Genomic DNA, 12,816 nt, shown 5'->3' on the forward strand with positions numbered 1-12,816 from the left:
TTGCAGATTTAAATATATATATTTTTTAAAAATGAAATATATGTAGTCACCAAAGCTTGTATTAGTGGGTATGAAGCTTTTGTGGGACCCATAATGGCAGACACCAAAAATATGATAGTGGGTACTTGGGTCTTTGTCACGCCAGCAAAGGAAACCATTGCTGATAATGGTGGCTCAACCGTGGCTATTGGTGTTATAAACCAATGATTGGTAGCCATTGACCCAATAGACACCATTAGTGATGGTGTCTAAAGGCCAGATTTGTGGTAGTGTTATCAAATCAAAATATCGTCTAATTCTAATCAAAATGGACATTAAACAGACAAAGATAATTTGAATTTTGAAAATAAAATAAAAACTTCACATGCTCTACGAGATAAAAGATTTCGTATTTACCTTGTGATATCACAAGATGTATTCAGTTGACTTAAAACCTTAAAAGAGATGCTTGCTTGAGCTGCAACATACGTAGTTCGTAATATAATGCAGTCACTTTGCAGAAGCCCTTGCTAGTAAAATTTCTTCACGTTTTTTTTTTTTTTTTGAAAACAAATTTCTTCACGTTTATGTTGTTAAGAAAGGAAAGTTTTTGACGCGTAGATTTTACAGGCAATTGAGCTGATGTTTCGTGTTTGATCATTCTGGTCCACATATCCATAATATAAATGTACGTATGGCTCGTATCGCACCATTACACAATTAGCTAGTAACATATATTTATACCAGAGAAGCATCCCGGCTTAAACATACATTTTCCTCAATGGCAATTCCTAGTTCTCTTAAACTTACTACTACTTCAGGCTTTCTTCAACTGAATACAAAGAAACCTCGATACCCAGTTCATCATCTTCCTTCTCCATCCCAATTGCAAACAACATTAACCTTTCCAATCAAGAAACTACTTGATGAGCTAAATCCAAGGGATACTCTCACCCTCACCCGTGCCCCTAACATAAGCATCTCACAAACTTTCACAAAATTGAAATCACAAGGGAAAGTAGCATTCATCCCCTAAATCACCGCCGGCGATCCAGATCGATCTCTCAACAACCATTCAAGCGTTGAAGGTGCTCGATTCTTGTGGATCCGATGTAATCGAACTAGGCATACCCTACTCCGATCCCTCACTAGACGGTCCGGTCATACGCGCTTCAGCGTCACGGTCCTTGGCTGGAGGGACAAAGTTCAACAATATCATTTCAATGTTAGAAGATGTTGTTCCCCAACTGTCGTGCCCTATCACTCTATTCTCCTACTATAACCCTATGATCAAGCATGGCATCGAAAACTTCATGTCCACCATTAGCCAACCCGGCGTCCGTGGGCTTGTGGTTCCGGATGTCCCTTTTGAAAACACACAACGCTTGAGAAATGAAGCCGCGAAGAATAACGTTGAGTTGGTGCTGCTAACCACACCCACTACTACAACATGTTGAATGAAAGACATTGTCCGAGCCTCGGAGGCTTTCGTGTACCTGGTGAGTGCGGTGGGGGTCACCGGGGCTCGTCCACGTGTGAACGAACAAGTTCCGAGTCTCTTGAGGGAGATTAAGGAGGTGACGACCAAGGCAGTGGCTGTTGGGTTCGGATTGTCGAAGCCTGAGCATGTGAAGCAGGTGGCCGAGTGGGGGGCAGATGGTGCTATTGTTGGTAGTGCCATTGTGAAGGTATTGGGTGAAGCTAGATCTCCATTGCAAGGGTCGAGAGACCTTGAAACTTTCGCCAAATCTTTCAAGGCTGCTCTCCTGTAATGATCTATGCAATAGAAGAAGAAAAAAATGTTTTTGGATCATAGATTCTGATATGTACGTTCTAATAGTTTCACTAAAACGAAATCACTCATTTATGATTCGGGGAGTCACTATACAGTAATTTACTTATTATTTGGTTGACCAAGTCAAATACATCTTTTGGGGCCATGCCTTTTTATTATCGGAATATGTACTAGAGAATTGTTAAACGTGACTTGATACAACATACAACAATTAATATTGTTCCTAAACTTATTCGTAACATGGTGGAACTTAATTTTCTGAATTTAGTGTTGGGATCTTATGAACTGGGTTTACTGTTGGGATCTCTTATGAACACGAGTGATTGCAAGCGAAAAATGGATGGGTTTGATCCGTTGTGAGAGGATGTACCTGACTTAATGTGTCATCAGTAGTCATTTCATCGGTTAAGTTTGAGTAAATCATTGTCCATACAACCTACATATTCTTCGGGAAGGAAATACGGTGGCCGATAGAATGACAAACATGGGCTTACTTTCTCCATCCCTGGTATGGCATGTTTCTCCTCCGCCTAATATATCTCCTTATCTTCGTATGGATGATCTGGGATTCCCTTACCTTCGCCATGTTTAACTCTCTTTCTTGCATCGGTTGGTGTTGGGCTTGTTTTAACAGTTGGAAGTTGGGAAAATTTGAGGTTCTGCTTCAATTTTTTTCACTTCCTTTTGTCTTTCTTTCTAGCTTTTGGGGTAAGGTTTATGTCCCCCCCCTTCTTTAGGTTGTATTTTCTTTTTCTGTTATTAATAAAATAAAAATAGGGGGACGGGCGGTGGGTTCCCAGAGTGTGGCAAACCCCTCTCCTTCGGGATTGAGGGTGGGACTTGTTCCCTACATCGTTTGCCTCCGATGAACTAATATCGCCTAATCCCTTATTCAAAAAAAAAAAAAAAAAAAAAACCTATCGCGTGCGCCTAGCTAGTTCATTATACATGAGTTCTGATAAGCACTTGCTAATTAAGTTTCTATATATAGTACTGATCTGATGTAAATCGTTGCATGCATCTTCATGCACACTGAGTTGCAATGGTGCAATACAGAGTATGTTTTATGCAAACAAAAGACAATGCAATGCTAATTGAGTCTCTAAGAGGATTCTGATTCTTAAATGTAATGGTTGGACAAGTCAAGACTCAAAAGATAGTGCACAAAGACCATGACTGACATCGATATGCTAGCTATCACTTTATCCCGGCCTCTACAATTAATGGTCTTCTTGGCTAGTTTTCCGTCACGATCATGGAGCAACGCAATATCATTATCCCACTCATGTAAATATCACCTGCTTATTATCAACTAATTAAAGCGAATGACTTTAATTAAGAGCATAATATTATTCATCTCCACACATTTAACTAAAAGAAGAAGAAATACAGGTAAATATCACTTTCATCCTAAACTACTCATACCTGCCAAAATCAAGAAGGTCATTATGGTCAGAGCCCGCATTTTAACATTCGAGCCCAAGAACAGTGCTGGGAGCTATATATATGCATACTTCATGTAGCTTCGGGGTACCACCTAAGCATTCAGTAATGGCTTCTCTAGATCTTAAGCTCTTGTTTTCCCTTGTTGTTCTCACTTCCGTGCTCTCCATTCAAGCATCTTATCCTTCTTTTGAAGATAACGGCGTCAATGTCCTTGAATCCAAGAAAGTTAACCTCTCTCTGTATTATGAAACTCTATGCCCATCCTGTGCGAGCTTCATTGTAAATGAACTAGCAGCTAAGTTATTCGATCCCGAAGGGGATCTCATAAGCATTGTCAACCTCAAGCTAGTTCCATATGGAAATGCTCAGGTCAAAGCACCTAACAAGACCATCGTTTGCCAGGTCACATTTCCCTCTCCACCATCTTTATTTATTATATATATATATATATATATATATATATATATATATATATATCTTTTTTCTTTTGTGCTTGGAATCTTGGATAATTATCATTCCATTTGCTTCATATTCTGCAGCATGGCCCAGACGAATGCTACTTTAACAGTATAGAAGCCTGTGCAATCCACCTCTGGTCAGACGTGGTAAGGCCATCTTTCTATGGCTTTTTTTTTACCATAAATCAAAGGTGAATATTGCAACCAGTGATGTTCCCTGGTCAGCAGCTGACCAGGGGAACGGGACCGATATTGCAACTATCACATTTTTTATTTTTTTATTTTTACCATTACAATAGGTCTTACAAAAACATTATAATAGTAACAATGATAGAATAACTTAAATTGTTCCAGAACAATGTAGATATGGTTTTACTTTTATCTTCTTCACATCTTATCTCCTTGTTGTATCTGCTGCAGAAGCGGCATTTCAAGTTCATTCATTGTCTTGAGAGTAAACTTATTGAAGGACTGCACTGCTCGAAAGAATATGCTTGGGAATCTTGTTGTGTAAAACTTAAGATGGATTTGGATCGTTTGGGAAAGTGCTACCGCAGTGGATATGAAAAGAAGGTAGCTAGTTCATACTACTTTACAGCACGTACATTGTTGTTTTTCTTCATACAAGTTAAAGCTCATGTCTACATATCTCAATTATAGTGCTAATCATTTACCAAATGAATGGCATGCAGCTTATACTTCAAAATGCTAAAGAAACAGACCACCTTGTTCCGCCTCATGAGTACGTACCATGGCTGGTTGTTAATGGACAACCGCTAAAGGATGTAAGCGTTAGCTGTCGATCTCTATGTATTTCTCATTTTCTCTCACAGAGATTATATTATTGAACTCTTTATATATGGATGCAGGATTACCTAAATTTTGTGAGGTATGTCTGCAACACTTACAAAGACAGTCCGAAACCAAAGGCTTGCAGATCATATCCACACAACATCAATTCAGGTGGAAAGGCAAACTCGAGCCTAGAAGGATGCTATAAAGGTGAAGAACGCGGGGGGAGCTGAAACACTTCAGTCTGATTCAATATGGTGGTTCTGCATCATCCATTAATTTGCTCTGGGGAGCATTGCTGGTCTACTATAGCATCATAAAATAAAGGACTTTAGTGTTCCAAGATCATTTCCTTTATGTTTGTTTGCTTTAACAACTACGAATGAAAAATTCGGGTTATATTGTTTGAATAACATTCTTCAATTCTCCTACAACAAATGGCGGGGGGGGACTGCGTCTATAAAACATAATTTTAGTGCTTTAGGAAACAAAAAAAAAAAAAAAAAATATATATATATATATATATATATATATATATATATATATATATATATATTAACAAATGATAAGAGGTACAATTAAAGTACCAAAATTGGAAGAATAAATATTAATGTAAAACAAAAGAAAGCATATGTCTTATAGTCGCATTAATTAGATCGATCTTAATTTGTCACTTACAAACTTGGTACGTGGTTGTGGTTGTATCTATGAAGTATGTGGTGCTTCTAAAATATTAGGTACTGAAAGTTGCTCCACCTTTTCATCTTCCATGTTAAAGAAAAAAACAGCCGGATCCAAGTTTGTATTCGGAAGTGAGAGCCACTCAAACCATTTAACCATGAAGTATCTGTACACGCAATTGGCTTTGCATCCAGAGTAGTAGTCTGAGCCATCAACAGAGAATGAAGAATTTTCACATCCCAAGAATACATTTCTATTCTCCAAATTATTTACCTCCAACTCTGACCACTCCCACTCGTGGTCTTTACCAAACGGCACCTCAAATACCCTAAACTTAGTGATTTCAATTGATCCAATTCTTGGCCTAGATTGTAGAACCACCCACAAGGCCCCTGCTGATTCTACCATGTACAAGCTCTGACTACTAGTCTGCCCATACATAGGTACCATTGGTACAAGTTCTGATTCTATCATCGTGTTGTAATTAGTTCTTTTTCTTCTCCCAAAAAAAAAAAAAACTTCCGTACCAAAATTTCACACGTGAGAGATTTCCCTCCAAAAATTGCCAATCGTTCACACGTGCTAGATTTCCCTCTGAAAAACTCTAGGGTTGTCCAAGGCAGTGAACCCGGGCAAGCACATATCTCTGCCCGTTTATTTCACAAATTGGCGATCCCATTTTCATCTCCCTCCCTCCTGCTTCTTCAAAGCTCTCGAAATGCAGAGCCTTTCTCTGTAAATCGGCGATAACATCAAATCAGAGCACAGTCAGACTCTCTCTCTCTTCTCAGTCTCTTTCTCTCTCTCCTTCTCTTCGAGGCAGAAGCATTTCCTTGAGCACATTTATCACCTCCATGACTCCGGGTCGCAGTCATTGAGTGGTGAATTGAAATGAAGGACTTGGGAGAAGCTAAGAAGATTTTGGGCATGGAAATTGAAAGAGATAGATCGAAAGGCAAGGTTTGTTTGTCATAAAAAAACAATATTTGAAGAAGATACTACAGCGGTTTGGCATGGTTGATAAATCTAAACCTGTAAGTACACCTTTTGCCTCTCACTTCAAGCTTAAATCTACTATGTCTTGTAGCACTGATGATTATATGCAATATATGGCTAAAATTCCTTATGCTAGTGCTGTTGGTAGCTTGATGTACTGTATGGTGTGTACTAGACTTGACATTTCACAGGTTTTAAGTGTGGTGAGCAGATATATGCATAACCCATGTAAAAGCCATTGGCAAGCAGTGAAATGGATTCTACGGTATATTCTTGGTACTGTGGATCAATGTTGGAATTGTGTTTCAGCAGGATAAGACGAGTCAGTGTGATGTTAGATATGTGGACTCTGATTTCGCAGGTGATTTGGATAAGTGCCGATCTACTACAGCTTATGTGTTTACTCTTGCTAGTGGAGCGGTGAGTTGGAAGTCGAACTTGCAATCTACTATTGCTTTGTCGACTACAGAAGCTGAATACATGGCGGTAACAGAGGGTGCAAAAGAAGCAGTTTGGCTTCGTGGTGTACTTGAGGACTTGGGAATAATTCAAGATTATGTGGATCGCTATTGTGATAGTCAGAGTGCTATTCATTTAGCAGAGAACCAGGTTGCTCATGCTCACACTAAACATATCAATGTCAAATTTCACAAGATTCGTCAACTGGTAGAGGATGGTGATATAGAGCTTCTGAAAGTTGGAACGGAAGACAACCCTACTGATATGTTGACTAAGCCAATTCCATTGAGCAAGTGCTTGAACTTGATTGGTGTTCATAGCATTTGATTCTCCCTATGGGGATGTCAGAGCTACAAATTGGTATATGATATTCTACTTGTGATATTATTGTATCAATTGAAGCCAAGGTGGAGATTGTTGATGTTGGCTTCACTTGATGGGCTTGGCCCAAGTGATATGCCTTTAGTCTGATCACGTGAGCTGCATGTGCTAGGTTAATAGCACAATTGTAGACATATATATATATATATATATAGACACACACACACACACACGGAGCACTTTCAAAGAGGACGTCCGCACTGTTGCTAAAGTGCGGACGTCGATGTAGCAGCCTCGATCAAGCTTCAACGGCGCGGCACCACTTGCAGGACGAAGGCCAGGGGTAGGACGGACCGGTTTGCAGTCGGGTGGAGTCGCCGGCGAGGAGTTGCAGCTCTGCCCAGATAGTTACAGTTGCAAGTCGAGTCGCTGCCCAGAACCTGCAACCTCGACCTCCTCCGACCTCGATAGCTGTCCAAAACCGTCTGGGATGCCTCCGGCCTCGGTCCGCCAAGCCCTGAACTTTAGCAAAGTGCGGTCGTCCGCTTCAGAACCGGCCTGTATATATATATATATATATATTTATTTATTTATGTTGAACATGCCAGCCGTAAGGGATATATAGAAGTGGAGAGAAACATTGAAAGCTATCCATCCTTGAATACTCATAGAGCCTTCCTCTTCTTGTGACTTAGCTACTCCATAGTTGAAGCTTCTTAAGCGTAGTTGTTGGTGTTGCTATGTATTGTATATGAGACGTAAGTATTCTTCTTCTTCTCTATTTGAATTAAGAAGAGAGTCAATAGGTTTGGGTGTATTGGGGATTTTGGTAGAGAGAGTTGTTCATAAACTCTAGTTGTATGTTTCTTCAAATTGATGATAGTGGAATATCTTGCTGGCTCCGAAAGTAGATGTCGCTCAATCACACCGATTGAGTGAACCACTATAAATCTTGGTGTTCTTTGTGGTTTGTTTATTGGTTGCTTTCTTTTAACTTTGCTTGTTACTCTTGAATTCATATCAATACATTATTTGTTATGCTTCCGCACAGCAGAAACTCCACTAAAGCTGAATATAGGACTCTTGCAAACACTGCTGCTGAAATCTCTTGGATGACACATTTTGTGTGACTTCTTAAACTTCCAGCTTCTCCTCTGCTTAAATGTGATAATTTGATTGCATTGGCTCTTTGTTCTAATCCAGTCTTTCATTCCAGAATCAAGCATCTTGATAATGATTTCCATTTTATAAGAAAACGTGTGCAGAAACAAGACTCGCGTCTTCATTATGTTCCCACAACTTAGTTGATTGCATATGTGTCTACTAAGAGCAAGTTCATTGGGCTCTCTTATGCCCGAGCACCACGTCAAAAGCAAGCTTGGGTCACCATTTTTTCACTATTCATGCTTCCACCGGTGTTGGGGCAAGACCACAGTGGGAGGCCCAGGACACCAGCTCGGGTAGGAGGGTGATTGAGCCCGTGACCTAGGATTCCACGTTGGCCCAAAAAGAAGAGGCTCCGGGAGACGCGCCGTGTAGAAGAATTGAAAGCCAGTCGCTTGTCTTCTAGCGGAGACAAGACGGCAGGCGCGTAGGAGGCAGGTTTTTGTCGTTTAGTGGCGTGGTATAGCGACGTGGCGTGTAGCCGTTGGGCTACTTTGCAATTTGAATGCAACGGTCCACAGATCTGGACCGTTGGTTACGATAATTAAATGGATCTGATGGCTATAAATCAACATTTGCAAAGGTTAAAAAAAATTAATAATAACTGTTAGATTACAACGGTAACAAAAAAAATATAACCAAAATTTCCTATAAATACCTCACCTCCTATTTTACTTCTCACACCAAAAAAATCATCTTTCTTCCTCAAAATTTTTTGTTCCTTCTCCTCATAGCTTTCATCTTCCGAAATTTTTTGATTCCAATATGAGCGTACGAGGCAATACGATTGTCCAACCCGTATCAGATCCAAGTATTGACGGGACACGTTGCCAGACTAATGAAGACATTCAATTGTGCAAGTCTTGGAGGGCTGTTAGTCAAAATCCGGCAAAGGGTACGGAATGAAGAAAAGATGATCTATGGATAGAGGTATGCCAACACTATGCCGAACATTGGGATAGATATGTCCGATCATTGCAAGCTTTTCAAGGGAGGTGGAAAACCTTGAAAGTCGAACTTTTTGTTTGGCATTGTGCGTTAAGGCAAGCAAAAAGTTGGTACAAGAGTGGTGCGAATATGATTGATGAGGTATGAATTTGTAGTGTAACACGAATATTAATTTTTATGATTCTTTTAGTGTATATTAAAATTTAATTAGTTGATACATCTTACTTTAAATTATTAATTGATATATTAAAATTTAGTTGATAATTATACTTCAAATTAGTACTTCATAATCATACTTTAGACTTAAATTTATTTTAATTATACATTATACTCACCTTATACTTAAAGTTAGTAGGTGATGTAGGTGGATTTAATTAGTTGATACATTGTACCTCGTTTATATTTGTACTAATAGATTTATATTGTTTTGTTTAAATTAATATAGCGACGTCAAGCACAAGATTTGTGGAGAGCTGCAATGACCAAATCGAAAGGAAAACAAAAAAAAGGTGATTTCATTAGTTTAGAATGTTACGAGATTGTTAAGGGGTTTCAACAATTTGGTGACATTCCAAGCCATTCCTCTTCGGCTAGAGGAACCTCCAGGGGAGGAACTGAACGGATGCACACACAACAATCCGTTCCTGATTCTCATGTCTAGTTGGACATAGATGCAGATGAGGTAAATGTCGATGCAACTCCCAATCCTTCGGTGAGGCCTCAAGGAAAGAAGGCTGCCAAAGAAGGTATTCGGAAAGGAAAGAAAGCATCTAATGATTCCAGTCCTCTGACAGCCGCTATGGAGACTATAGCAACCAACCAAACATCAATGTTGTCTGCCAAGAAGAAATGTGATGAGGAATATGCTCGACATCTCCATGACCAACAACAACGAGATTATATACGCTTGAAAATAGATATTCAAGAGAGGGAATTCAAAATTCAAGAGAGGGAAGAGCGTATTATGGAGATGGACACAAGTAAGATGACGCCAACTAAAAAGAAATACTGGCAAAGAAAACAAAAAAAAATTGCGGAGAAAGAAGATGAAGATGCAACCCGTGGATCTAACATCCCACAACCACCATTCACCGGTGGATATTATCCACCACCTCCTTTCCCCGGTGGCTATCCACAACCACCATTCCCCGGTGGGTATTATCCACAATCTCATTTCCCCGGTGGTTTTTCACAACCAACATTCACCGGTGGCTTCCCACAACCACCATTCACCGGTGGCTATCCACAACCACCATTCACCGGTGGAGTCCCTTCCCCACCTTTCTCTTCGGGTGAATCCACCAACCCCAATACAAGTCAACATGATGTATCGGAGGTCCTCTTTATGTCATCCACGAGCAGCTCCTCTAACAATACCAAAGCGTGACTGTAATATACCAAAACATCTTTCTACATCCTTCCTATACCCCTCTTGAGCCTTTGCAAACTCGATTTCCTTGGGGCGTGTAGGATTTCGAACTGTTTTCAAGAAAGTCGCCCATCGAGGATAAATACCGTCAGCGAGATAGTACCCTAAACTGTGAAATCTGTTATTAACTTAGAATTGGATCTGAGGTGCTCTACCGGCGGTAAGCTCATCAAACAATGGAGACTTTGCCAAGACGTTGAGGTCGTTGCATGCCCCGGGCATTCCAAAGAATGCGTGCCAAATCCAGGTGTTGTAAGATGCGACTGCTTCCAGGATGATAGTGGGGATCTGCTTCCTACCACTATATTCTCCAGCCCAACCTGTCGGGCAATTCTTCCATTGTCAATGCATACAGTCGATGCTCCCAATAATTCCTGGAAAACCTCTCCTCTCAGATTTGGCAAGAAGTCGTCTGAGGTCGACAACAGTAGGAGCGCGGAGGTATTCTGCTGAGTAAAGATCAACAATTCCTCATGTAAATCGCTGAAGGGCTGCGACGGAGGTGGATTTCGCCATCCGACAATACTCAGCACATTGATCTGCCCCCGCACCGTAAGCAAGCATTCGCAAGGCAGCTGTCATCTTCTGCTTTGAAAGCAGTCAGACTTTGCTGGTAGCATCTGACTTTTGAACAAAGTAACGATCATACTGGCAAAGGTCAGTAGATATACGCTTGAAGAGATTGAGACTCATCCTGTAACGTGTTCGGAACTCCCAATCTTTGAACACTAGCCGGTCGACAAAGTAGTCGACCATCATATTTTTGCCTCTTTCTTCTCAAGTCATTCCTCATTTGGTGCACGACCCGGATGAGAACCGCGCCCTCGGTGTTGGTTTCCAGATTTTTCTGCGACTGCAGTGATGACAATGGCGTTGGTGGCCATCATCTCTTCATCATCTTCATCCTGAGACGGTCGAATTTGATCCCACAACCTATTCATTGAAAAAAGAGAAATTGAGGAAATATGTAATGCTAGAGATATGAAAAGGGTGAAGGTTTGTTAAGCTCGGATGCTGTGTGTATGTAGTGAAAACATCATGTCTATTTATTGAAATTTTTCATACAGATAAAAGTTTCGGTGGGTTATCACTCACTCATTTCAAAAAATTGTCGGTGGTGTACATGTGATAAAACTGTCGGTGGAGTTTTCAGATTTTCACTCTTTTCAAAAATCTTGTCAATGGTGTACATGTGATAAAAGTGTCGGTGGAGTTTTAAATTTTTTCACACTTTTCAAAAACTTTGTCAGTAGTGTGCATGTGATAAAAGTGTCGGTGGATTTTTAATTTTTTTCACACTTTTCAAAAACTTTGTCGGTGGAGTTAAAAAAAAAAAATGTCGGTGGACATATAATTTGTCTACCCATAAAATTTTATTTGGTTGCATTTCCAAATTGTTCATCAATACTATTTATTTACATCATACATTTCTCATTTTCTAAAAAAAAAAAAAAAAAAAAAATAATAATAATAATAATAAAATGATGAACAGTAACTGACTGGTGACCCTGACCCAACGGGTGGAAGCAAAGATTCAGTGGCAGTGAATAGTTTCCTGCCCTGGTGACTTGGTGACCCTGACCTGGTGACCCAACGGGTGAACTTGCTCTAAGGGTCTTCACAATCCTACATTTTACCAAGGGTCTTCAGAGTTCTACATTCAAAGAGCATCATCGTTCGGGGAGGTGTTGAGGAGTCAATTCCTTGACTCTTGGTCAAGATGTTGACTCTAACAGAATGATGATGATGATGTGGCATTAGGAGTGTAACTAGCTAAATCCATGATATTAGGGATGACAAAAATCCCCAGCGGGGCGGAGCTTCATTGGATATCCTCCCCTAATGGGGGGAGAATTAGGGGACAAATGGGGATCCCCAATCCCCGCTATTTAAGATTGGGGATGGGGCGGGGATGGTATTGTGATCCCCATCCCCAAACCCGCCCCAATAATATATATATATATATATATATATATATTTAATTTATATATTTTTTAATTTATTTTTATAATATAAATCATAAATCATAAATATATATATATATATATATATATATATATATATATATATATATATATCTACTTTACTTTAATGGCTACACTTTTACTTTAATGGTGTTTTGACTTTTTTTTTTTTTTTTTTAATGAAGATAATAGTTTCATTAATAAGAAGCTCAGGCCAGAATGGCACTATACATAGGTACCATTACACTTACAAAAATTCCGCTCATTTTCCGGAGCCTAGCAGAACAACATAATTCTATACTAAAATAATAGCAGACAAAGTTCCCGGTGCCAATGCGCTCAATTGCGGTACACCAAAGAACTTTGCACTTAGATGTGTAGAAT

The 12,816-nt window shown here is 39.7% G+C and overlaps 1 protein-coding gene and 1 pseudogene across 1 annotated transcript; both read left to right on the top strand.

The window, feature by feature from the left end:
- The first annotated feature begins 721 nt into the window (after positions 1-721).
- Positions 722-1,792, top strand: LOC133733412 (tryptophan synthase alpha chain-like; annotated as a pseudogene).
- Positions 1,793-3,325: 1,533 nt separating this feature from the next.
- Positions 3,326-4,703, top strand: LOC133730381 (gamma-interferon-responsive lysosomal thiol protein-like). The gene is made up of 5 exons (XM_062157981.1): positions 3,326-3,622; positions 3,760-3,825; positions 4,099-4,251; positions 4,371-4,463; positions 4,548-4,703. The coding sequence occupies exons 1-5, from the start codon at positions 3,326-3,328 to the stop codon at positions 4,701-4,703; spliced, it is 765 nt and encodes a 254-aa protein (XP_062013965.1).
- Positions 4,704-12,816: the final 8,113 nt, after the last annotated feature.

The sequence above is a fragment of the Rosa rugosa genome, chromosome 2 (genome assembly GCF_958449725.1).
Source record: "Rosa rugosa chromosome 2, drRosRugo1.1, whole genome shotgun sequence".
Lineage (NCBI taxonomy): Eukaryota > Viridiplantae > Streptophyta > Magnoliopsida > Rosales > Rosaceae > Rosa > Rosa rugosa.

Coding starts and splice junctions, on each gene's coding strand:
- LOC133730381 (XM_062157981.1), top strand. CDS start 3,326: ATGGCTTCTCTAGATCTTAAGCTCTTGTTTTCCCTTGTTGTTCTCACT. Junction 3,623..3,759: donor ACAAGACCATCGTTTGCCAG/GTCACATTTCCC, acceptor CATATTCTGCAG/CATGGCCCAGACGAATGCTA. Junction 4,464..4,547: donor ATGGACAACCGCTAAAGGAT/GTAAGCGTTAGC, acceptor ATATGGATGCAG/GATTACCTAAATTTTGTGAG.